Source organism: Mirounga leonina, unplaced genomic scaffold (genome assembly GCF_011800145.1).
Source record: "Mirounga leonina isolate KUSES-001 unplaced genomic scaffold, KU_Mleo_1.0 Mir_171, whole genome shotgun sequence".
Classification (NCBI taxonomy): Eukaryota; Metazoa; Chordata; class Mammalia; order Carnivora; family Phocidae; genus Mirounga; species Mirounga leonina.
This window is the reverse complement of record NW_023270436.1, coordinates 16,220,982-16,247,774: the sequence shown is the minus strand read 5'-3', so window position 1 is coordinate 16,247,774 and position 26,793 is coordinate 16,220,982. Positions and strand designations below refer to the sequence as shown.

Sequence of the window (26,793 nt, the reverse complement as noted above, 5' to 3'; positions counted from 1 at the left end):
AATATAACAACCACGAATTGTTTCTGCAAACAAAAGCCGAGGCAATATACATGTTTCCATAAGATTGTTGAAAGACCCAAACAGTAATAATATATTTGGCTGTACGAAAAAATTAAACAGAGCCCTAACCTGAAACTAAGGGTCCGATTTACCGTGTCAATCCCAGGCGTGTAAATGCAGGGTCTTGCCCTCAAAAGTTCTGCCGTCTAGCTTAGGGAGCGAATATAAGTGCATACACAACTTTACTGCAAGGTAATAAAAAGTAAATACCCCGAGAGCCCCCAATGCAGCGGCTTCATCCTACACAGAATTGCAAACTCTGGCGTGTTGCAGAAACACCCAACGCAACCACACGCCACTTCGTCGCAGATCTCCACCCCCAAACAGCTAACTCGGCGGGGCTGTCAGCAGGACGCATGCGCTCTACAAACGTAGAGGGAGGTATGGCTTAAAGGAGACTGACACTGGGTTCGGCCTCCCAACCCTCTAGCCCCCGCCCTCCTACCCTGCTTCCCTCTCTGAGTGGTTGCAAGACTGCGGAGGGTAATTTCCCATTGGCAGCCAGCAAAACCGCAGATATCCGGTTTGGGCGCGGGGCCGCCGGGCGCGGAGGCTGCCATGGTGCGGTTCAAACACAGGTAAGGAGCCCTTGTCCCAACACCCGCTGCCCTGCCGGGTCCCCGCGGCCTCGGCCCCGCGCTCACTTTCCTGCTGCCCGCCGCAGGTACCTGCTCTGCGAAGTGGTGTCTGATGACCCCCGCTGCCGCCTGAGTCTGGAGGACCGAGTGCTGGGCGGCCTCATACGGGACACGATCGCCCGCGTGCACGGGACTTTCGGCGCGGCCTCCTGCTCCATCGGCTTCGCGGGTGCGAGGGTCCTGGGGAGCTAGGCGGACGGCGGGATTGGGAGGGAACGGGGGCCGGAAGAGGGAGAAAGAAAGGGTACGAGCGACCGCAGGAGCTTCCAAGCCCGATACACAGACCTCACCCTGCAGTATCGTCCTCTTGAGGCCCCTCGGAGTCTAAGCCCGAGTCTGGACGAGTCCGAGGTTAGGCGGAGAGCTGAAAGGCAGTGGCACTTTGGGCAAGAACCTACTTTATTTCACACGTGTATATTGGGGATTGTGATTGAATTGAGCAGGATAATGAATTAAATGGGGGAAGCCATGTGTAGTTCCGAGTTAAGTTACTTGGTTACATTGACATCCCATGGGGGAAAAATTGTCAAAATTACCCCTAAAAAGCCCTTAATAGGGCAGATAAAATACAGAACCCACCACCGTATGTAAATGAGGAAGAGGATTCTTCTGACAGGCACGCTTTTTTTAAGTGTTTTGTGGTGTTTTTTTGCGATTTTATTTAAATATTTATTGGAAAGAGAGAGCGAGCACGAGCAGAGAGGATAGGGAGAAGCAGACTCCGCGTTCAGCAGGGAGCCTGACACAGGGCTCCATCCCAGGACCCTGGAGTTAAGACCTGAGCTGAAGGTAGACGCTTAACCGACTGAGCCACCCTATTGTGACTCCCCTAGCCACACTATTTAATATTTAAATGATCTCTTTTACCCTTTGCTTAAAATTGAATACTGTTGAATTACATGCACATAGGCACAGTTCACTTACATTGGGTCATTCTCAGCCTCTTCAAGAACCTAGAGAGTCCATTTGCAATAGAACCTGTTTTTCAGGGGGTGCCTGGGTGGCTCAGTGCCTTAAGCATCTGCCTTTGGCTCAGGTCATGATCCCACAGTGCTGGGAGTGAGCCCCCCATCAGGCTCCCAGCTCAGGGGCAGCCTACTTCTCCCCCTGCTTGTGCTGTCAAATAAATGAAATCTTAAAAAGAAAACACCACCACCACCTGTTTTTCAGCCAAGGGTTTCCTCTGAGGAAGATGTTCCCTGCCAATCCCAACCCCACTTATCAGTTAATCAGTGAATTAGAGGAGCATTTAAAATTCCAAATTCATTCACCAGTTCTGAGTGGTGTGCAAAGCCCTGGGTGTGGTTTATCCCTTTTCCATAAATAAAGGTCTGTCCTAAGGTTTTTTTCCTTCAGAAATTGGTTTTTACTCACTGATGCATCCCAAGTGCCACTGCCTGGCACACAGTAGACTCAGTTACTCTAAGATTTTTAAGTGAATCCAGTTTCCCAAAATGATTTTTTTCCCCCCCGCTGTAGTGCGATACCTCAATGCCTATACTGGAATAGTGCTACTTCGATGCCGGAAGGAATTCTACCAACTCGTGTGCTCAGCTCTTCCTTTCGTCACATACTTGGAGAACAAAGGACACCGTTACCCGTGTTTCCTCAACACCTTACATGTGGGAGGTAGGGGTGCATGTGGTATGGCTGCTGATTTCCAATAATAACAGGTCCAGAGTTCAGTCTTGACAGGCAGGTGGGTCTTCCTGCTATCCTGCCAAGAACGAGAGGCTTTCGCCTAGCTTGGAAAGTCTTTGAGGCAGACACCTTTCACAAGCTGTTGACCACGGAGCTCTTTCATGTGCCAGGTACAATTAGAACATGTCAGAAGTTCCTGATTCGTTACAACAGGAGACAGCTGTTGATCTTATTGCAGAACTGCACTGATGAAGGTAAGCAACATTAGCCAGTGCCCACTGAGCAGTAACTAGCCTGGCTGAGTAAGAGGTCACTCCCAAAGACCTCTTTCATCTCTGCTCTGCTTGCCTTTGCAGGAGAACGGGAAGCTATCCAGAAGTCTGTCACCAGAAGCTGTCTACTAGAAGAGAGGTCAGATGAGGAGCTTTCAGACAATGACGGTGAGGAGGCTGCTGAAGCGATGGAGTGAACCTCTCTGCAGGCTGTCCTGGGCCTGAGATTCAGGGTCCACTTGTTGGAACAGGACATTCTGGAGGGCAGCAGCATCTGCTAGTTTGCCAAACTGGATGACTGCGGACCAGAGGCCAAGGTACCAGCTCAAAATGGAGGACTTGTTCACTTAAACTGAAGTCACCTTTACCTAGCGCTGCCTGGTTAAGTGGTTCTGCAGGCAGTGAATCCCCAGTAGTTACAGACGTCTCTATCTAATTGCCTGGCTGAGTAGGTTTAATAAAAGTACGTGGCAAGGCGCCTGGGTGGCTCAGTCCGTTAAGCATCCGACTCGGTTTTGGCTCAGGTCATGATCTCACGATTGTAGGATTGAGCCCTGAGTCGGGCTCTGTGCTCAGCGTGGGAGTCTGCTTCAGATTCTCTTTGCTCTCTCCCTCGCCCCTTTCTCAAATAAATAATATCTTAAAGAAATGTACGGGGCACCTGGGTGGTTCAGTCGTTAAGCGTCTTGCCTTCGGCTCAGGTCATGATCTCAGGTCCTGGGATCGAGAGCCCCACATCGGGCTCCCTGCTCAGCGGGAAGCCTGCTTTTCCCTCTCCCACTCCCCCCTGCTTGTGTTCCCTCCCTTGCTGTGTCTCTGTCAAATAAATAAATAAATAAAATCTTAAAAAAAAAAAGAAAGAAATGTACTTGGCTTCTGTAGCATTTAGTATACTTACGAAGTTCAAGCTTGGCCAGGTTTCCTTCCCTCTCTATCCCTGGCCTCAGTAGGAAGACTGGCTCCCTATAATGCTAGATGTATAGTCTCCCACTTGAGGCCTTGTGCCCCCACCCCTAGGATGAACCCTAACCAATCCAGGTTATTTAGAGTAAAATTATTAGTGAGACATGACAACTGAACTGGCACAAATCTATAGCTGGTCTCCGTACTGACCCACAGGGCCTTAAAAATACGAGATTCCTTACCAATCCTTAATCAGGTAACAGGATAACATGGTTCTTGTACTTTTCTTGGGGGGGTTGGGGGGGTGACAAAACCTGGCCTTGCCTGACATTACAAAGCCAAGCAGCAGCTATCAACTTCGTTTTCCACAGGCTGGGCCACCTGAAACCGAGTGACACCGCCACACTCACAGAGGTTATAGGAGGATTTGGATCCACTACTTATAGGATCTGTTTTCTTGTATAACAAAACAGATGTTATTCAAAATCACTTTTACATTTAACAGAAAGATTTGTAATGTTTGCTTCAACGTGTCCCCTCACTTTCAGGGCTGGAACACCCTCATGCACCCAGGGCAGTTCCTGTCCCAGGATTTCTGAACCTCTTTAAGAATGACACGTAAAGCTAAGCCCTACTCAAGAACCCCTTAGGCCTGACACTAGGGAAAACATCGCCCCATGACGGCAGAGTGCTCAAGCTTGTAATAGCTGTTACTTTAACCTATTTAAGAAGTGTGTCTAGCTAACCTGTGATGAACTTTAAAAAACCAGAAAGCTCAAAGTTGCTTGTGCAGGTGATTTATTGCAACTGTTTGCCTTCACATTCTATTATACCTAGAGGTCACTTTATTAAGCAGCAAAATAATTCACATCACTCAAATTCCGCTCCAAAGCCATAGACTGCTCTAGAAAACAGGGAGGCAGTGGGCACCACCACTGCTTTCAGAACTGCCTGGCTCTGCCTCCAGGTGTGCCAGACTCCTGTTCCTACAGCTCAGGCCACTGTCACTCGAAATAAGCTTCATCTAACGGTTGGCAGGTTCCAGGGCTGCTTTAGTGACAATTACAGCTTTCCTTGCCAAATGAGCCACATACAAGATCCAAAACCCTCTAGCACACAGGTAAGCAACCCAGGCCCCGGCACCGTAGCCTGGCCATTTCTCAGAAGAAAAACTGCAATTCAAGCTGGGTGTCCTAAATCCATTTTATTCCCATCCTCTGTTTCTTTAACAAGAGGAAAACTAAACAGGAAAGACTCACTATTATTAAAAGACACACTAAGCGGTGTGTTGAAACCATGAGGCTCTGACATGTCAGCAGACAAGTGCTAGAACACTCGGGTGTGGGCTCACACTCAAACTTACTTGGGTTGAGCAGAACTAATTACACATGGGTCAGAAGACTAACCCTGGTATCAAACTAAAAATCTTGGCAGGAAGAGATCTCTTGTGAGTGTCAATACTTTATTTTGGTGTAAAGATGGGAAGCTGGAAAATACACTGTATTTAAATTTTTCTTGGTTCCCCCTCACGCTGTGGAAACCCCCTCCCCCCAGAGCTAATCTGTTCAAACTCAAATACTTAAAAATTACAGCAGCAAAACAAAAGCACAGGAAAAAGAAAACCAGACGGAGAAGGTAGCCGGGCCAGTAGTGTCACTTGGTGTGGACGACTGAGGTGCTGAACAGGAGCTTTTGTTTCTGTTTTTTTCTCTTCTTTCCTCCTTTCTCTTCTAAATGGAAACACAGAAAGAGCTTAGCTCTGAATGCCATCCCCTTGCCCACAGCCAGTTTTCACTCCTGAGAGTCCCAGAGAGGCAGCTAAGGGTCTAGGATGAGGACTGCCTGGATCCAGGTACCAGTCCTCGCGTGCTCCAGGTATTTGGGCAAGTCCCTTTACGTCCCTAGACCCATTTCCTCATCTGCTCTACCTGTGATAGTTCTACCCATTTAATATAGTTGGTGGGAGAATAAAATGAGCACAGTGCTAAGCACAGAGAAGGCACCCCCTAAATGTTAACGTTCTTGTCTAACTGGATAACCACAGAGTGGTGTGGGCCTCAAGCCTGACTTCTCTATTAGCCACCCTCTACCAAACTCAGGATTCTAAAATACTCTCCACAACTATGTCTTAGACGGGAAAAAATAAAGACTTTCTCAGCATTTCCCATCTAGGCCTCAAGAATTAATGTGGGGTGGCAAAAAGGTCCTATCTGACATACCGAAAGGACTATTAGCTGACGACAGCATGTGAACCTACAGGCTCAGAGAAAAGTGCCTCATTAGGGATGTCCACCACCGGATCCAGGTGGGAATGACAACCCTGTACTGAGCACTCCATTTCTTTGCCTTTACCAGAGAGGGGATCTGACGTAGCTGGTGTGTCCAGTTTCATGAAGGCCGCTTCAATAGCTTGGCTGAAGGAATTTTGGAAACTGGGCACAGGAACACGGTCTGAGTTATCACTCTCCCCATCGCTGTCCACAGGAGCAGGAGGAACTAAGCTGTTTTCATCTATAAAATGCCAGTGTTACAATTTTAGAGACGATTCTAGAGACTGACGTTCTGAAAGGGACCAAACTCCCCCTCCACCAGAAGGTCATTCTCACCTTTTTTGGGAGCAGTTTTGGGCCACACATCTGCTTTTGCTTTTCCAACCCTCAGCATCTGCCAAAGTGGGAAAGAAGGGAGAAAAAAATGTAAGTAACCAGTCCACAATTTCTTTTCCAGACTTGTGTCTTGACACTAACTGGCTAGGAGGACAAAGAATTATCACCTCTGGAAAAAAGGATTTTCCAGGTACTTCTTTCAACACACTATTTCGGTCATGTTCTCTATATCCTGACCAGTAGAACAAGCAGTGAAGTTCCCAAGGTTTAAGACCAAAGCCTGTTTTGTTCCTTAGGAAACAGGTAAAGAATAGTATATAGACAGCACAAGAGGTTCTTACTCAGTTGGGAAAACTGACTTTGTGTCACTCCCTTCTGATAAGTTTTCCCCGCTCTTCTTGGGACCCCTAAAAACATAAACCTCTTGGAATAAGCAGTGTGCAGTGCCCTCCTATTTTAAAATGAACCACCTGGCTATTGAACTCCAGTTATTTTAAGACCAAGAAAACCAGAATAAATTTAACTTTATCCTGAAACTGCTCCAACAACCTTCATTACCCTTCAGTCTGCTTTTCCAATGGCTCCTTAATAATTATTAACTTTTAGATCCAGCCATAGACCAGATTCCTCCATGTACAGTAAAATCAGAACGATCCTTCCTGCCCCTGAATGAGGAACTCTTTCATCTCGTCTGGCCAAGGGCAGCTTCTTAATTAATGAGGGCCAGTGTGAGTCCCATCTGCCACACATGCCATGCTCAAAGCAGGGGGAATTTTATTCCTGGAAAAATACCACAAGACAAGCCCCAACAAGATTCAAATAGGAACGTCTTGTCCTAAAGTATGTGTCCCGAAGTGAGGTATGATATTATTCAAATGGAGTTGGGCTGGCAGAGGTTGATTTCATTGAATAACCTTCCTTTATCATGATCTTTTCCCTTGGTCCCTGGGAGTTTGGGGTTCAAATAATATGGCATCTGAATCATCTTACTCTTAAAAGGTCATTAAAAAATATATCACCTATGTTTTATTCTTGCCAGAATGTTTAGATGTTTAACCCGAATCTACTCATGAAAAAAAGAAACCAACAAATCCAAACTCTAGAGCTCCATATACAACAAATGGCCTGGATGCTTCAAAAATATCCATGCCATAGGAAGAAAACAAACAAACAAAAAGAGGCTAGAGAAACCGGTATAGATCAAAGAAGACTAAAGAGACTTGACAAATACATACGATGAGCAATCTTTGATTGGACCTGACTGAAAACAATACAGGACCCTTGAGACAAATGGAGAAATAGAAACATATACTATATGAGGTATTTAATTAGCTGAATTTCTTTGATGTGGTCATGACAACTGTGCTTATACAGAAGAATGTCATTTGGGGGCCATTTGTCTCGTATTTGGTGGTGAACTGTCATTCATGAGGTCTGTAACTTTTCAACATAGTAAAACAGTAAAAAGAGAATTGTTAGCAAAATGCTAACAACTGGTGAATCTAGGTGAGAGGTAAAAGCGTTCACTATGCTATTCCTTCAACGCTTTTTAAGTTTGAAATTGTTCACCATATAATGCTGAAAAAAAGCAATGGCAATAAAACCTAGCATAAAAAAACAACTTAAGCATTTGACGTAACTCCTGCGAGCCACTTGCATAATTATCACCTCTGAAGCCTACCAGTTAATACTTGGGATTGCTCTCAATTATTTCTTCCTCCTTGACTTCAGGACTCTCCTTACCAAAGTCCAATTCCTGCTTATTTCTCAGCACACACTGCCATTCGTTGTGAGAAACCTGCTCTAAAAAACTGTTAAGCTAATGATTCCAAACTAGCCCCAAAAAGGTTAATAATAACTTCTAATGAGGGTGCTTGGCAAGCTGTCCATCCATCTTCCTTAGTTATCTCAATGCAGGAATGCTGAGTGTTGGTTTGTTGTTTTAAAGATTAATAAAGTCATCTGACATCCTTTTGTGTCGCTGCATCCGAGAGAGCAAGCTGGGTCACCAGCAGCTCTACCTGAGCCATCCAAGGAAATTTAGCCAGGGTTCTTGTTCTTGCTGTGTCTGCTCAAAGCCACACGGTCTGAGATCTGGAAATAGAGCCTCAGTATGTGCCACCAGTGTTTCCATCAGTACTCAAAGGATACAGGCTTCAGTAAATTGGATTAAGTGAACTTCCTTCAAGAGACCTACCTTAATGCTAACTCGTACATAAAATAAAAATACTTCAATTACTGGGGCGGGGGGGGGGGGGGTCTGACAAGTGTCACTAGCCTAGTGTTCCTCTAACCCAGCTGCCCAAGAAAGCTGATCTGGCTAGTTATAGAACAACCAAGACCTTTCCCTTCCCAAAGTGAAGAGGAATGGTTTATTATCTGTAACAGATACACACTACCTGAATCCAAGGTCCTAGAACTAGGGACCAGCTAAAATTGACTGATGTCTCCCCAGCCTCTACAACAGTGCTTACTACGCAAGTATCTAATGATTTGCTAAATAACTGAAGCTCTGATTCTCCCTCAGCTACTCTTGGCCTCTTTCCTTGGTAAGTCTATACAGTAATATCTGAGATTAAATCCATGAGATTTCCTCTTAAAAAAAAGCTTTCCACGATTATTACCATCCATGCAACATTAGCCTGTAAGTCTCTCCTTTTCCAACGGAAAGATTTCCAGAAAGAACAAGCAGCAGAGTTCATGTTAGATACCCTTGGGCTGTTTTACAAGCAAAAGATTTACCTGGGCAAAGGAAGGGAAGGGAGAGTCTTCTTCCAGACTCCCAACGCAGAATGAAGGACTGCCCTGACTGGCAGTGGGTGACAGAGGGGTCAGCAGAAAGTCTGAAAGGAAACCAGAGACCTGATTATGTAAGTCAAGCTCCAAGGAGCTAGTCTTTTTTTTTTTTTTTTTTAAAGATTTTTATTTATTTATTTAACAGAGATAGAGAGCACAAGTAGGCAGAGCGGCAGAGGGAGAGAGAGAAGCAGGCTCGCCGCTGAGCAGGGAGCCCAATGCGGGGCTTGATCCCAGGACCCAATGATCACGACCTGAGCCGAAGGCAGCTGCCTAACCGACCGAGCCACCCAGGTGCCCCGAGCTACTCTATCCTTTTTTTTTTTTTTAAGATTTTATTTATTGGGACGCCTGGGTGGCTCAGTCGGTTGAGCAGCTGCCTTCGGCTCAGGTCATGATCCCAAGGTCCTGGGATCAAGTCCCACATCAGGCTCCCTGCTCGGCGGGAAGCCTGCTTCTCCCTCTCCCACTCCCGCTTGCTTGTGCTCCTGCTCTCGCTATCTCTGTCTCTGTCAAATAAATAAATAAAATCTTTAAAAAAAAAAAAAAGATTTTATTTATTTAATTGAGAGAGAGAGAGAGAGAGACAGCAAGAGAGGGAACAAGCAGGAGGAGTGGGAGAGGGAGAAGCAGGCTTCCCACTGAGTGGGGAGCCCGATACGGGACTCGATCCCAGGACCCAGTGATCATGACCTGAGCTGAAGGCAGACGCTTAATGACTGAGCCACCCAGGCGCCCCGAGCTAGTCTATTCTTAAGAGAGAAAAGATGAACCCTGAATCAGGTCTGGATAATTACCAGCCCCACCTCAAAAAGCAAACCTGATGCAATTTCAATTCTGCCATGTTCTTAAAAAGTCAAGAACATGGCCCACTATTCACACTAGTGATCTAGGGAGAGAAAAGTTTAGTAGTCACAGTAATACTAGAAAGCATGGCAGAATCTATTCCCACACTAAGAAAAACCCTTTCCAAAGCAGCTGACTCTTGCCTTAGAAAAGCACATACACAAACACAATTTTTATATCACAGATAATGTAGTTAATGTTATGCAAGAGCAGCTGGATGGTGCTAGGAATGAGAGTACTTAAATAGCCTTGGCTGACTGCGGAAGGGTCTACTACTGGGAGAGTGAATAGGCCCTTCCCTCCCAGCAGTGATCAGGACAGTGGATAGACCTGTGGGAAATGCTCAACTGTAGGTCAGAAAGGATGGAGACTATTACCTAGGGAGTATCAAGGAAAAGCTTGCATCTTCATACTGGATTTTGTTTGTGTGTGTTTGTGTGTGTGTGTATTTTGGATTCTAACTGAATATTCCCAGGTCAGAGACATCTGGTCGGAACATAAAGGCTAACCTGATCACATTTTATTTTTCTTGAAACTTTTTCATTCACATAAAACTAGTCCATGACAGTCCCTAGTACCTAGGCCTGGAGAGTCAGCTGAGATGATGATGTTCTGCCATATTCCTCTGTATAGCAGCTCTCTTCTTAAACTAAAGAGCATAATGGTCATGCGCATGGCCCTCAAGATGCATGTTTCAGTCATATTCCTGTCACTAAGCCCCTGCCTTAGCCTCAGGCTCCTAATCTGCAAAGTGACAGGCATATGATCACAAGAGGGTCACCAAGAGTTTTAACATTCTGCTTTGGACATTTTATTAAAATGGCTGGCAAAGAAATACATGTTAATTATCAAAAACTATCAGCCATGTGGATGAAGATTAGAAAAGATAAATGTTTAATTTCATAACACAATACATTTTTTTTTTAATTTTTATTTATTCATGAGAGACACAGAGAGAGAGAGAGAGAGAGAGAGGCAGAGGGAGAAGCAGGGTCCCAAGGAGCAGGGAGCCCGATGTGGGACTCGATCCCAGGACCCTGGGATCGTGACCTGAGCCGAAGGCAGATGCTTAACCATCTGAGCCACCCAGACGCCCAATACATTCTCTCTTTAAAAAAGTATTTTAAAAGGCTAAAGCCTCTTTGAACAACCTCTGAATCCTTACCTCACTTCCTAGAGTAAAACACCATTACCAGTTTGGAACATAATCATCTCAGTATTTTTTTTTTTTTTTTAGATTTTATTTATTTGACAGAGAGAGACACAGAGAGAGAGGGCACACAAGCAGGGGGAGTGGGAGAGGGAGAAGCAGGCCTCCCGCAGAGCAGGGAGCCCGATGCGGGGCTCGATCGCACGACCCTGGGATCATGACCTGAGCTGAAGGTAGACACTTGACAACTGAGCCACCTAGGCACCCCTCAGTATTTTTCTACACATTTAGATATATAAACCCATAACAAAATGCTGATTTTTCTGTTCTTTTAAAATCCACAAATGTGGGGTGCCTGGCTAGTTCAGTTGGTAGAGTATACAACTTGATCTCAGGATCATGAGTTCAAACCCCACATCGGGCATGGAGCCTACTTAAAAAAAATAAATAAAACCCCCAAGTGGTATCATACTTTGTCTTGTTCTACAACCTCCTTTTATAAGTCCACCCATTAGTTTATGAAGATGGCTATTAACCTCTTCAATAGGTGTAAAGTATTTCATAGTATAAATGCTATACAATTCAGCCATTACCTTACCACCAGATTTCATAAGCTTCCCCCACCCCCATTATAAACAATGCTACAATAAGGAGACATGTACAAAGACGCTTAGGCATACAAGGGGATTATATCACAAGTATAAACTAGAAATAAAACAGCTGGGTCACAGGGAAGAATCTAAGTAAAACTGTCCTGCCATATGAACTGCCCTGAGGTTTTGAGATTTTTAGAAGACAGCAGGGTATAAAGTAGTCAGTACCGCCAATGGGAAAGGTGAATCAAATGGCAAAAATCTGACGTACCTCAGGAATATATTAACTACCCAAAGTAATGTTAGTCACCTAAAGATCCCACCATGCTGAGTAGGTCAGAGTTATAAATTCAGACACCAGGGCTTTGCTTAAGGTCTGTGGCTGGTGGCCAACTTCATTCTTTAAATCCCAGTTCATTTACCTGCTTGGGAACCTGGACTTCTGCTAAGAGGAGAAAGGGAGAGGGCACCATGGCCCTCGGTGCTGGTGGGACCCAAAGCAGAACCGGAAGTGCAGGTATAGGAATTGAAGGCAGGAAACTGCTGTAGATTCTCTAGGGGAATGTGGACTTCTGGGTCTGCAAAGAAAAGATGAGAATGGTAGGCCCATTTAGAATATTCCTCAAATCTTTTCCAACAGTTGAGGACCATCAATATGAATCCCCCAAGGATCTAAAAAAAGGATATAAACAGAAGCTTTAAAACCCAAATTTAGGGGCACCCGAGTGGCTCAGCAAGTGAAGCGTCTGACTCTTGATTTCAGCTCAGGTCTTGACCTCGTGGGTCGTGAGATAGAGCTCACCATGGGCTCCACCCTCAGAGGGGAGAGTCTGCTTGGGGATTCTCTCCCTCTGCCCTGCCCCCTCTATCCCCCCCCCCCACTTGCCTGTGCATGTACTCTCTCTGAAATACATAAATCTTTTAAAAAAGTGAAATAAAAAATAAAAATTAATAAATAAATCCCTTGTTCTTACTATTCCTAATTGAAGCTAGACGATAAACATGGGGCTTAACTATATTATTCTATATACTTGTCTTTGAATATTTCCATAATAAAGAAGGCAAAACAAAAAGCCCCTGTTCCTGAAACACCAGTTTTTCAAACATTTGGGAAATGTCCCAAACAGCTATATAGCACTGGGACCCCAGCTATATACTTAACCTAGTTTAAGAAGTAAAAAAAAATTTAAGATTTTTTTTTTTTAATTTATTCATTTGAGACACAAAGAGAGAACATGAGCAGGGGAGAGAGGTAGAAGGAAAGGGAGAAGCAGACTCCCTGCTGAGCCAGGAGCCTGACGTGGGGCTCGATCCCAGGACCCCAAGATCATGACATGAGCCAAAGGCAGACACTTAACCAACTGAGCCACCCAGGTACCCCAGAGAAGTAAAATTTATGTTTACCATACTATATGTAGTCAAAAACAGTGAAGTCCTTTCCTAGCAGAGGACTCAATTCTTTGTTTTCTGGAGGAAAGTAGGCCCTCATGTCACACTAATCTCCTGGGTTCAATGAAGCTTATGTTGGAGGAGCAGATCAAAAGACTCTATACTTACTGGTATGAAAATCTAACCTGGACGTATTTCCTAGTTTGTCATGGTTTCTACTATACAGACCCCCTTGGCAGACATGCTCTACTAAGTATAGATGTCCCCTTTAATACAGTCAAAGGTGGGATCAATGTTCCATCTAGAGTGCACAGGAGACAAATTAGACACCAAATTCAGCAGATCTCCAATTCTCTTCCCAGAACATGTTTTTTCACCACTACGCCAAGGATGAATTTAACCTCATCCCTTAAGAGCTATGAGCTTTGACTCACATTAACCCACTTAATTCTCAAACAAGCCTATGAAGGAGGTACCCTCATGATTCACATATAAGAGTTGAAGAAAACAAGTGGCAGGGCTGAGATGTGAACCAAGCAGTCTGGCTCCTGGGCCCAAGCACTGAGACTCTCCTAAGACCACGCACAGCTGTACTAATCAATTTTGGGAGCTCCTGAACTTACACTTGCCCTGTTTCTTGTTCTCCTCCATCTCAATCCTGCACTCCCGGCGGCGCTCCTCCCGAGCCTTCTTCTGGCGCTGACGCTTCCTCTTCTCAATGTCATCTGTGGGTTGGTCAGATGGTGAGGAGGCAGCCCAAGGACAGCCTAACCATTAACTCCTCCCAGGTGACTAGTAGCTAAGGCCACATAAGGGAACAGCTGGACTAGATGAATAGATGGAGTGGTTCTGGAGGTATGGAGGCTCATGATGGAGCTCCTTAATTCCTCCCACACTGGGTTTCCAGTCAGAAGAACCCCTGAACTCCTCCATGAAGAGAAGCAGAGTGGGTGCATTCTTACCTGAGAATATCTCTAGGGTTTCCTTAGAGACCACAGGAGGCTGCAGAGCCAGCTCACAGATGCTGAACTCACAGGTGAGCGGCAGGTGAGAGAGGTATCTATGGCGCTGTCGAACGTCCTATCATGGAAAAGGGACCAAAACTCAACTAACACCGGGCCAGGCTCTGAGGACAGAGGTTCCCACCCCAGACAGCCAACAGTACGCACACTCACACACAGCACGGGGGCTCAAAGAGCAGTACTCAAGTTACCACCATTTTGCAAAGCCAAACAGAAGCTGTCAATTAACATACAGTAAGGTAGAATGAGCAACCAAAAGGCAGTTTTTAGGTTTGTGCTGCAAATGAATAAATTGGTAATAAATAATCTAAAGCTGATCAGCTATTTCTGATTTTCTGGGGCCCACAACTGAGGGGGGAGAACAAGGGGAGATAAAAGAGTATTTGAAAACCTGGGATCCACAGACAAAATTAATGGTAACTGGGAAGGCAGATAAAGCAGATTTCCCTATGAATAAAGCTTGGCCTGAAACAGTGAAAAAATGAAGGCCATCTGGGGCACCTGGGTGGCTCAGTTGGTTAAGCAACTGCCTTCAGCTCGGTTCATGATCGTGGAGTTCCCAGGATCGAATCCCACATCGGGATCCCGGCTCAGCGGGGAGCCTGCTTCTCCCTCTGCCCTCTCCCCTCTCATGCTTTCTCTCTCTCTTGCTCTCAAATAAAATCTTAAAAAAAAAAAAAATTAAGGCCATCAATTTAAGTTTCTTTTCCATTCATTTTCTGCATGTTTGATGGAAAATTTATGGTACTCATAGTCTCTAATTTTGAGGCTTGTAACAAATTTGTGATCAACACAGGGATAACTCTCAAAGGGTAAAAACTCACATATGTAAATTATCAGACAATAATTAACAGGTTATCTGCTGAGCCAAAAATGTGTTTCAAGCCTGTATAACCTAGTGTAGAGCATCCAAGAACTTTTCGATTCCTTGGACATTTTTCCCAAGCCATACAGAAAAAGAGAAAAACAAACTCATCTTGAGTGAAACTGGGACAAACCACAACAAATGAGCCTGTGAAGCAGAGAGCAGTGGCGACTAACAGAACCTCAGCATGATAAGGGAGCACGATTTAATCTCTCAAAACTTTGCGGGCATCGTCAGTGACAAAAATAGACTTACAAATGCAAGAGCTACGATCCCTGAAGGATTGGGAGCATGGGCTGGCTAGCCCACGTCAAAGAGAACAGGTTGATGGCACTCCGGAACCGTGCCCCTCAGGGCAGGCAGGACCTTACCTCGGACATGGAGTAGCCGGCAATCTCCACCACTACCGCCGAGATCTTCTCCGGGCTCTGCTCCAGGCTGCCGTACTCCCTCACAAGGCAGCGCACATTCACAGGGTGCAGGAACATGTGCTGCCCGTCCTCCGCTGAAGACAAGCGCTCTCTCACACAACAGTCTTGGCCGGTCCTCAAGAGAGGGCCCCCCGCAGAGCTAGGCCTGCCTCTCCCTCCCCAAGGCCGAAGGCACAACAGACCCAAGTGCCCACAACCAGCAGCAATACCTCCTCCTACTAAGAGGCCAGGTCATATGGCTGAAACCTCTCTATGGCAACCCAGCCCTCCTCTCGGGGACACTCACCTTGGTAAAAGTAGTAACAAGGAGAGCTGCTCAGGTGTGTGAAGCCTGGCTTGGTGATGGGTTCCTGCTGGCTGGACTCAGGACAAATGGTCCCCTCTCCGAGACTGTCATCTGCTAACTCTGAGTCATCACAGGCCTCGGGCTCTGGGTCAGACACTGCTTCCTCTTCCTCCACCAGAGGGAGAGCAAGAGGACGAGGGGAGCCCAGAGAACAAACTTCGGTGGTCTCTTCATCAAAAGCAGACAGATACTCTAGCACACCCTGTTGGGACAAACTCTACATCAAAAGAAAGTACATGTGGCAAAGGCAGGCACCGGAACCCAGTTCTCTGGATGTTTTTTTTTAGCTGTCACATTCACGGATTTAACATCCCTGGGTGAAGAACTAATAAGCACGCAGGAAATCTCACAGCCCCTCCTCCCCCCACAAAGTCCAGCGCCTACAACCTCAACAGCAGCACTGACGCACGGCAGCCGTTTAGTCTGGAACAGGGACACACTCACCTTCCTGGGTTGAAAAGCGGACTCCTTCGCCAAGGGAGCCATCAGCACCAGTTGTTCCAGGGCCGGCACAACACCAGGGACCTCCCTTCCGCTTTCAGTCAATCCTGACAGAGCCTCTTCCCGAGTCTAGACAACCAGAGAGAAGACCAGAGAAAGCTAAGTTTCCAGAAACACTGAATTTGGCAAGGGCTTACAACGGACTCTCTCCACAGAAGCGTAAGTTAAAAGGCAACAAGACCCAATGGGAAGAGTGCTCCCATCCCCCCTCACTGCTTTATTTTTCTCCATAGCATTCATTTCATCTAATCCTATATATTTTGATTATTTATTTTGACTATTTTCAATCTTGCTCTTAGAACGTAATTGCCAGGGGTGCCTGGATTTTAAGTACTAAAAATCCTCAATCTTCAAAGGAAACAGGAAGCAAAAAGCACTTGGTACCCAAATGGGATGGTATTCTGCTTAGAATCTGTGACAGTGACAATGGTAACACTACACAAAAGCTTCCTGAATACAAATCCAAGAACACGGAACTCATCTTCTTGTCTTTTTTTTTTTTTTTTAAAGATTTTATTTATTTATTTGAGAGAGAGAGAGAGAGCGCAAGAGGGAGTAGGGTCAGAGGGAGAAGCAGACTCCCCGCCGAGCAGGGAGCCCGATGTGGGACTTGATCCCGGGACTCTGGGATCATGACCTGAGCTGAAGGCAGTCGCCTAACCAACTGAGCCACCCAGGCGCCCTCGTCTTCTTGTCTTTATAAGCTACGCTTAAAGAGCCCCAGTGCAGGAGGCAGGGGTTTGGCCAACACCCACCTCAACCTGGACAGCTCTACTTCTTTTTTTTTTTTTTTTTAAGATTTTTATTTATTTAACAGAGAGAGAGAGAGAGAGAGAGAGAGAGAGAAAGCATAAGTAGGCAGAGCGGCAGAAAGAGGGAGAGGGAGAAGCAGGCTCTCCGCCGAGCAGGGAGCAAGATGCGGGGCTCGATCCCAGGACCCTGGGATCATGACCTGAGCCAAAGGCAGCCGCTTAACCGACTGAGCCATCCAAGCGCCCCTGGACAGCTCTACTTCGATACAGCTTTTCTTCTCTGAAATGCACTTGAACAAATACTCTGCATTACAGGAAAAAAACCAAATTAAATACACAGTACCCTGCCAGAGAAGGCTCAGAAAAGACGAATTCAAATAACAGCTTCACCTCTTATTAGTTATATGTCCTCAAGCAAATTACCTTACGTAACCCATGACTCCATCTCCTCATCCATGAAAGGGGATAGTTGTATCTATCACACCAGGATATGACGCTTAAGTGAGATAAATGTAAATAGCGGTACCTTCGCACAGGGCCTGTCACATGCCAATCGCTCAATAAACAAGGCCTTCTGTTGCTCTAATTAAGATCTGTAATTCTCAAAATATGGTCTGAGGATGAACAACATCAAAATCACCCTGGTACGCATTATAATGCAAATTATTAAGCCTACTTCGCCCAGCCTTGACTGAATCCACTTCTCAGGGTGGAGCCCGACAACCAGGGATTCTGACACCTACTAAAGGGTACAGAGCTTGGGAAATTCTGTACTTGGGGAATTCCTGCTGCTCCAGATCCTCAGCCGGCATTGCTGGGGCCTGCTGGGTAGGCCACACTTTCTTCAAAACGCCCCTCAAATACAAGATCTCTAAAAATATATCCAAGTGTTTTCTTAGGGAAAAAAAAGTCTTCCTTGCTTAACTCAGAACCTAAGAGATTTCAGTGACTCAACTAGATCATTTAGTTTCTTCTATAAGATCATTTTAGTTTCTTCCTTTCAGCTCCAGAGAGCACTTTGAAAACCACTAGGTGCCCCCGTCAAAATAAAAAAAACAACACTAGGTCAGCCCTTCCCTCCCATCACCAAAACGCAGAGCAAACGGGCTTTTTTAGCCTTTCTCTGGTCACTATCTTAAATGTGGGACCGAGGTAACTTATCCCCACCTTCCTATCCTGTTTCCAGGCATCGTCTTACCTTGAGCTCCTGAATAGCTGCCTCAATAAAGCAGGACTCGGGAGTGTGCTTCTCCTCTGCCAGTTGCTGCTCCAGAGCTACTTTCTCTTCCCGAACTACCCGGCGCAGCACCTGCTCCTTAGAGGCCAGCAGCAACTTGGAGAACTGGCTGTGCTGCTCATCTACAGGAAAGCCAGCAAGATCACAAAAATGCAACATTCAAAGCAACCGCATGGCTACAGAGGAACTTTTACACACAGCTTTTTTGCCCTAAGTTGTAAAGATGGAGTAATTTAATGTAACTTTTTACACACAGCTTTTTTGCCCTAAGTTGTAAAGATGGAGTAATTTAATTTAACTTTCTAAAAAATAATTAAACAATGACTTTAATACAAGGTTTCTAACTCTGACCCCATTTTATAAAGAATCTAAGAAAACAAAAGATGCAGTAAAAAAAATTTTAGCCAAACAATATTCAATAATTACATCATCATCTATAATATCAAAAAAGCTACTACCAACCAGTATGGTCCAATAACAAAGAAATAGTTAATGACATGATGGCCTATTCATTAAAGAGAATTTTGCAGACATTAAAAATGGTTTTCTGGGGCACCTGGCTGGCTCAGTTGGGAGAGCACACAACTCTTAATCTCCAGGTCATGCGTCTGAACCCCATGGTGGATGCTGAGATTACTTAAAATAAAAATAAATAAGCTTTGCACAAACAATGAATCATGGAACACTTCATCTAAAACTAATGATGTAATGTATGGGGATTAACATAAGAATAAAAAATAAAAATAAATAAAATAAATAAATAAGCTTTAAAAAATTTTTTTTAAATAAAAATGGTTTGCTGAGGACACTTATTGACATGTAGAAATACATTACGTGAATAAAATGCAGACACCAAACTAGAAAATTTAATCCTAATCTCCCAAAAATATACATGCATAGAAAAAAATCTACAATTTTGGGGTACCTCTGGGTAAAAGGATCGTGGAGGATTTATTTCCTTTACTTCCCTCCCCCATATTTTCTGTACTTTTTCAAAAGTTTAAGACAATATTCTTTTGAGAAACCCTCCAAATACCATTTCCGCACTCTCCCATCCTAGTACCCACCCAGAAATAACCATTTACAAATTTCAATATGTATTCATCACATCTTTCTCTATACATTTATATACCCATGTTCATTTAAAGAAATAAAGGTTTATCCATAAATTATAAACTCTAAGCTTTGTTCATTTTTCATCCAATATGTGCTACAATCTCTCAAAATATTAATACAGAGATCCAATTTTTACCTTCTGTATTGTGCTCCACAATATGATACCCTCTACTTTGAATAAGTTCCTTATGGAACATCCAGCTTATTGTCAACTTCTATTACGGTTTTGTTTTTTTTTTTAAGATTTTATTTATTTACTTGAGACAGAGAGAATGAGAGAGAGAGAGCGCACATGAGAGGGGGGAGGGTCAGAGGGAGAAGGAGACTCCCTGCTGAGCAGGGAGCCCGATGCGGGACTCGATCCCGGGACTCTAGGATCATGACCTGAGCCGAAGGCAGTCACTTAACCAACTGAGCCACCCAGGAGCCCAACTTCTATTACGTTTTAACAAAAAATCCTTATACATGCTCTCTGGTGCAAATAATTTCCTTATGATATTTAAATATAAATGCTGGATCAAAGGTTGTGCTTTTTTTTTTTTTATTAAGTTTTATTTAAGTAATCTCTATACCCCATGTGAGGCTCAAACTCACAACCCTGAGATCAAGAGTCCCACGTTCCTCCAACTGAGCCAGCCAGGCACCCCTGTGCATATTTTAAATACTACCAAATTGCTCCCCCCAAAAGGCTACATCAATTTATATTGCCACCAAGAACAACAGTACTCATTTTCCTACCCCTCCCAAAACCTGGTATTTCCAACATTTTTTTTCTTTTTTGTGTGTGTCAATCTGATAGGCATTTTGATTTACATAATTTTTTTTTTTTAAGATTTTATTTATTTACTTGACAGAAAGACAGCAAGAGTGGGAACACAAGCAGTGGGAGTGGGAGAGGGAGAAGCAGGCTTCCCGCCAAGTGGGGAGCCTGATGCGGGGCTCGACCCCAGGACCCTGGGATCATGACCTGAGCTGAAGGCAGACGCTTAACGACTGAGCCACCCAGGCGCCCTGATTTATATACTCTTAGCAAAGCTAAATCTCTATAATTCTTGGGAGGTATTCCAATATCCTTTTCTAGAAAATGCTTTGCACATGCTTAGCCCATTCTTCTACTGGGTTGTTAATCTAATTTATAGGACACTAATATGTCCTGTACATTAGTTTTAAATGTGTAAATCTGGGACACTTGGGTGGCTCCATCAGTTAGGCATCTGCCTTAGGCTCAGGTCATGATCCCAGGGTCCTGGGATCAAGTCCCGCATCGGGCTCCCTGCTCAGCGGGGAGCCTGCTTCTCCCTCTGCCTGCTGCTCCCCCTGCTTGTGCTCTCCCTCTCTGACAAATAAAATCTTTAATTAATTAATTAAAAATGTATAAATCTTCCCCTAGTTTATCACCTGTTGACTTCAAGGAATCTTGTCAGATTTCATTCTTATAAAATCACATTTATTTATTTTTTCTTTTATAGCATCTATGGTTTTAGCCTGGTTCAAAAATCCATCCCTGAGGATTTATAAAGATACTGTCCTATATTTTTTCTTAACGGTTTTAGATTTTTAAAAATTCAGTTACTCAATCCATGAAGAATTGATTTTTATGAATGGTATGAGACAGGGATCTAACTTTTTCTTCCATGAGAAGAATCAATTGTTTCAATACTATTTACTGAGAAATATCTTTTGCCCAGAGACTGAAATGCCACTTTAATCAATACTCGTTTCTGCAAGGAATACAGAACATACAGCCCTGTGCACTTTCCTCACTGTGAATACTTCTCACATTCTATATTCTAATTGCCTGGCCACCAGTATGTCTCTTCTACTAGACTACTGTAGAGTTCCTTGACAGGCACCATTTCAACAAAATGAAAAATTAAGGGGTGCCTGGGAGGCTCAGTCAGTTAATCGGCTGCCTTTGGCTCAGGTCATGATCCCGGAGTCCCAGGATTGAGCCCCGCATCGGGCTCCCTGCTCAGCGGAGACCTTGCATCTCCTCATGCTCTCTCCCGCTCTCTCTCTCTCTCTCTCTCTCAAATAAGTGAATAAATAAATCTTTAAAATTAAAATATATATAACTGAATCATACTTGAAACCAAGGGTTAAGCTGCTCTCTGCCAACTCCCCTCTAACCTACCAGAATTCTAAAACTGATCTGGAAATGCTAGAAATGGCTTGCCCCAAAGGCTCAATTTCTGATTAGAAAGATATACTCAGTAGCCTTAAAGGATGTACCCAGGATTATTTACCCCCTAAATTAATAGAACTCACCTCCTAGATGAATAGGATGGTCTACATTCATCCATTTGGATTTGGGCAAAGCCAACAAGACCCCTTTCTCCCTCTTCATCAGCTGCATCGTAATGGTATCACCAACAACATACTGCCGTGACTCTGTGGCAACAACACTGTAACATGGACATTTAGATGGAAAAGAGCAAGGAGTCAGCAGATGGGGGTCTAATCTATTAAATGTCTCCATCTCACCTCTTGAGATCCTTCTTATGCACAGAACTGTAACAGATGGGACATTTACTCCAGGTCTTCTCACTCAGTGAAAGGTAGTGCAGAATGCATGCCCAGCAGAAGATGTGTCCACAACGGGTTATCTTGGCTGCAGTAGGTGGATATAGGCATATTGGGCAAGATGGCACTTCATGGCTACAAATGCGCTGAAACAAAACAGAACCACAAGTTACACTGCTTTCAAACTGACATAGCACTGTCAAAGTTAAAGTCTCTTCTCTCCCATCCCCAACCCTGTACATCTCCTACTCAATACATCTTCACAAAACTGTTCAAAAATGCAGGTATATTAAAAGGAAAAAAAAGCAGGTATATAATAACACTTTAAGTAAATCATTAAGGAAACCACAATGGCTTAATAACAATGGGCACCTGGGTGGTTCGGTCAGTTAAACATCCCATTTTTTTTTTTTTTTTTACAATTTTATTTATTTATTAGAGAGAGAGAGAGAGCATGAGGGGGGGAAAGTCAAAGGGAGAAGCAGACTCCCCACTGAGCAGGGAGTCCAATGCAGGACTCGATCCTGGGACTCCGGGATCATGACCCAAGCCAAAGACAGTCACTTAACCAACTGAGCTACCCAATCACCCCATAAGCATCCCACTCTTGATTTCAGCTCAGGTCATCATTTCAGAGTTCTGGGATCAAGCCCCACATGAGGCTCCCCACTCAGCACTGAGTCTGTCTCCTTCTCCCTATCCACCCCCACCCCATGTGTACACACATGTGCATGCTTTCTCTCAGTAAGTAAATCTTCAAAAATATATATATGTATATATATACACATATATAACTACACAAAAGGTATTTTAGAGGTTCCACAAAGGGAAAAAGTGACAAAAATCAATATATGAATCAATATATGATTTCTTTTGTTTTAAAGATTTTATTTATTTATTTGACAGACAGCGAGAGAAGGAATCCAAGCAGGGGGAGTGGGAGATGCAGGGCTCAATCCCAGAACCCTAGGACCATGATCCGAGCCGAAGGCAGACACTTAACAACTGAGCCACCCAGGTGCCTCTATGATCCCTTTTTTTTTTTTTTTTTAGATTTTATTTGACAGAGAGAGACATAGCAAGAGAGGGAACACAACCAGAGGGAGTGGAGAGGAAGAAGCAGGCTTCCTGCCGAGCAGGGAGCCCGATATGGGGCTCGAACCCAGGACCCTGGGATCATGACCTGAGCCGAAGGCAGATGCTTAACAACTGAGCCACCTAGGCGCCCCGATCCCATTTTCTTAAAAATATTTTATTTATTTGAGAGAGAGAGAGAGCGAGAGAGATAACATGAACAGTGGGGAGAGGGAGAAGCAGGCTCCTGGCTGAGCAGGTAGCCCAATGTGGGACTTGATCCCAGAACCCTGGGATCATGACTTGAGCCAAAGGCAGACGCTTAACTGACGGAGCCACCCAGGCGCCCCTATGATCCCATTTATTAAAAAAAAGATTTATATGTACACATACACAAAGGCATTAAAAAGGTCAAGAGATAATGTACCAGTAATTTTCCAGCAGAGAAGTCAATGAGACTCACTTTATATGCATCTTTATTTTTTAACCAATGAATATAAAACTTAGGTTTCATAGGACTTCTTTGTCATTCTCTGATGATTTTATGGATTTTCATACTTAATGGGAAGCCAGGCTTTGAGGCCTACAGTTTTGGTTTTTTTTGTTTTTAAAGATTTTATTTATTTGAAAGAGCTAGACACAGCGAGAGAGGGAACACAAGCAGGGGGAGTGGCAGAGGGAGAAGCAGGCTTTCCGCGGAGCAGGGAGCCCGATGGGGGGGCTCGATCCCAGGACCCTGGGATCATGACCTGAGCCCAAGGCAGGCGCTTAACAACTGAGCCACCCAGTCGCCCCGAGGCCTATAGTTTTATTTTTTATTTTATTTTATTTTTTTTTAAAGATTTTATTTATTTATTCATTAAAGACAGAGAGAGAGAGAGAGGCAGAGGGAGAAACAGGCTTCCCGCGGAGCTGGGAGCCCGATGCGGGACTCGATCCCAGGACCCTGAGATCATGACCTGAGCCGAAGGCAGACGCTTAACGACTGAGCCACCCAGGCGCCCGCGAGGCCTATAGTTTTAAAAAGTATTTTACATCCCTATAAGCTAAGAGCAGCAAGGAAATACCCAGAGCTCCTAACTTCAACAGAAAACAAAACGCAACAGTGGCTTAGACAGCAGTGCAGCTAATGGCTCATTCACCTGCCACAAGACTGAGGCCTAATTTGATACTGATTACTACAAACGGCTACCAATGAAGCCATGTCCATGCAATGAGCCCATCCTAGTTCAGGAGGGTAACCAGAGTTGCTCATATATTTCCCTGGTTCCTTCTTCCCAGGAGAGGTCGTAGAAAGGACTGCTTTGATACCTTTTTTTTTTTTTTTAAGATTTTATTTATTTGAGGGCGCCTGGGTGGCTCAGTCGTTAAGCGTCTGCCTTCGGCTCAGGTCATGATCCCAGGGTCCTGGGATCGAGCCCCACATCGGGCTCCCTGCTCCGCAGGAAGCCTGCTTCTCCTTCTCCCACTCCCCCTGCTTGTGTTCCATCTCTCGTGCGCTCTGTCAAATAAATAAATAAAATCTTAAAAAAAAAAAAAAAGATTTTATTTATTTGACAGAAAGAGACATAGCGAGAGAGGGAACACAAGCAGGGGGAGTGGGAGAGGGAGAAGCAGGCCTCCCGCAGGGCAGGGAGCCCGATGCGGGGCTCGATCCCAGGACCCCGGGATCATGACCTGAGCCGAAGGCAGACGCTTAACGACTGAGCCACCCAGGAGCCCCTGCTTTGATACCTTTTAGATGAGAGTCCTCCAATTCCCCAATCCTGCAGACCAGCCAATTAGAGAGCACAAAACGAACTCGAGGAGAAACCAGAACTGATCTCTGGGGAATGTCTACAGTGTGGCCATGCAGAAAAATGTATCAACAGTGAAACCAGCCAACAGCTGCTGTGTCACCCTGGTCCATTTCCTCAGTTCTTTCTCCCACTAACAGCTTACAAGCTTAGCTGAGCTACTCACCACTTGTTCCACAAAGTCCCAGTTGACTAAGATATCAGGATCAGCAAAATGAACTGTGTAGTCCTGGTCTTCAGACACTACAAATTGGCAGCTGGAAATAGGGAAAAAGACAAGGAAAAGGCAGACTGTCAGAATCCACCAACATGCCATCAGCAGAGAGTCATTACTCCTTCACTTAGTAATCAAATACAGGCCATCAGCAGCCATGGTTTGTGAAGCACTGAACTAGGACTTCAGCCTCAGTTCTCAGCCCTGGCTCTGGAGGGAATCCAAAGACTTGGCAAGTAGGAGTCTAAAACCATGAACTCTGTTTCTTCCGCTTCCAAGCCCAGCCAAGCTGCTGTAGGCCTCCCTGAGCTAAAATTAACCCAGACTGTGGCTCCATCAATCAGCAGGGAGCCAGATTTCTTCCCTCCCTGTGAGAAACCTCAGCACACAGCTAATCTTCAAGGCAGTAGAAAGACTATTCTCAATCATCTGACTACCAATTTATATAAGGTACTAACCAGTTACTTCAGTCTAGATCCAAGGTCAAAACTTACATTATGACTAATGACACACAAAAGGAAACAAAAGGGATCAGTATTTGAGCAAATATATGCCAAACACTCCAACCTGTCATCCAATTCTTCCTTAAGTAATTCTCCTCCTTTATAGGGAGAAGCTGAGTCTCAAAGTGGCTAAACAAATTACCCAAGGTTGAAGGCCAAAATAAAATTCAAATTTGGGTCCAATTCCAAAGCAAACACTTTTACTACCTCATCATGACACTAAAAGCATTAATTTTATCATTAATTTATTTAAGTATTATATTCTTTTAAACATCAAGAACATCCGCTTGAAAAGCTGTTTTTCAACACTTGCCACCGCCCCCCCTCAAAGAGAGAGAGAGAGAGAGAGGGAGAGGGGAAAAAGAACCAGATCAATCCCCTTTCTACCTCTCTCCCACAGCAGTTTTTTTGTTTGTTTTTGTTTTTTTAAAGATTTTATTTATTTTTTTGACAGAGAGAGACATAGCGAGAGCAGGAACACAAGCAGGGGGAGTGGGAGAGGGAGAAGCAGGCTTCCCGCAGAGCAGGGAGCCCGATGTGGGACTTGATCCCACTGGGATCATGACCTGAGCCGAAGGCAGACGCTTAACGACTGAGCCACGCAGGCGCCCATCTCCCACAGCAGTTTAAAAGAAGCCTCTTCTGGGGCACCTGGGAGGCTCAGTCAGTTGAGCAACTGCCTTTGGCTCAGGTCATGATCCCAGGGTCCTGGGATCGAGCCCCAAGTTGGGCTCCCTGCTAAGAGGGGAGTCTACTTCTCCCTCTGCCCCTTACCCTGCTCGTGCTCTCTCTCTCTCTCAAATAAATATTTTTAAATAAAATAAGAGCTTCTCCTAAATTAATAAAATAAAAGATGCTTCTCAGCTCCAGCAACTGCCCAGAGGCTCAACTGCACTTTCCTCCTAAGAGCAGACATACTCACTTGGCCTGTAAAAAGAGTTCCTTGTTAAAAGGCTTATGCCCCCACTTGTTCCTTTTTCCCCAGCTGCCATGTCCACTGCTTTCAAAGTGACCCGCCTGGCCACGGGGTTCAAAAGTGAAATTCAACAAGTGGTTCAGATTGATCTTCTTCGGACCAGAGAACTGGGCAGGGCTAAACTCTGCCCTTTGAGCCTCTGCTACCTAGAACAAGAATGAATCAAGTATTTCAGATTATTACTTATTTATAGCAGAAACTAGCACAACCCCTCCTTCTACATGGCTTAAAATACTAACTAAATGAAACACAGGCTTAAATCTTCCTAGGAGACGGTAATACAAAAGTCCACCTAAGATGTGGATGCGAGTGGAGAGGGGGACCAGGGCCTTTAACATACAATTACTTAAACTGTTCAGCCTGGCCTGTGAAAAGGCAATTAACCATTAAGTGACAAAACCCAACATGAACTCCTCTAGCTATCTTGAAAGTACAAAGATTTACTTACTGGATTAATCTTTTGACAGTCCCATAGGACTCCTACACCTTCAACTCTTATTAGCTACTTGTTCTTTGGTTTGTTTCTGGCAAAAGCGAGTCTGT

The 26,793-nt window shown here is 44.6% G+C and overlaps 2 protein-coding genes and 1 pseudogene across 3 annotated transcripts in view; 2 read left to right on the top strand and 1 right to left on the bottom strand.

Moving 5' to 3' along the window:
• Positions 1–544: 544 nt before the first annotated feature.
• POP5 (POP5 homolog, ribonuclease P/MRP subunit) lies at positions 545–3,183 on the top strand. Its single transcript, XM_035017151.1, has 5 exons — positions 545–638; positions 725–867; positions 2,178–2,327; positions 2,510–2,593; positions 2,696–3,183. Exons 1-5 carry the CDS (start codon positions 619–621, stop codon positions 2,806–2,808), a joined length of 510 nt encoding a protein of 169 aa, XP_034873042.1. The 5' UTR covers positions 545–618; the 3' UTR covers positions 2,809–3,183.
• A 1,112-nt stretch (positions 3,184–4,295) lies between these two features.
• Positions 4,296–26,793, bottom strand: part of RNF10 (ring finger protein 10) — a 41,103-nt gene continuing 18,605 nt past the window's right edge. Inside the window, exons 3-17 of one of the 2 annotated variants that reach the window (XM_035017149.1) lie at positions 26,197–26,396; positions 24,724–24,814; positions 21,649–21,833; positions 21,433–21,569; positions 18,010–18,170; positions 16,003–16,128; positions 15,499–15,760; positions 15,153–15,286; positions 13,857–13,974; positions 13,518–13,619; positions 11,928–12,083; positions 8,863–8,963; positions 6,121–6,178; positions 5,867–6,025; positions 4,296–5,244 (exon numbers count right to left, since the gene is read on the bottom strand). In XM_035017149.1, coding sequence (XP_034873040.1) covers positions 5,168–5,244; positions 5,867–6,025; positions 6,121–6,178; positions 8,863–8,963; positions 11,928–12,083; positions 13,518–13,619; positions 13,857–13,974; positions 15,153–15,286; positions 15,499–15,760; positions 16,003–16,128; positions 18,010–18,170; positions 21,433–21,569; positions 21,649–21,833; positions 24,724–24,814; positions 26,197–26,396 — 2,067 coding nt within the window. In that variant the 3' untranslated portion in view covers positions 4,296–5,167. The remainder of the gene's footprint in view (positions 5,245–5,866; positions 6,026–6,120; positions 6,179–8,862; positions 8,964–11,927; positions 12,084–13,517; positions 13,620–13,856; positions 13,975–15,152; positions 15,287–15,498; positions 15,761–16,002; positions 16,129–18,009; positions 18,171–21,432; positions 21,570–21,648; positions 21,834–24,723; positions 24,815–26,196; positions 26,397–26,793) is intronic. The other variant, XM_035017150.1, reaches the window with a different exon arrangement.
• Positions 8,067–8,293, top strand: LOC118018552 (annotated as a pseudogene).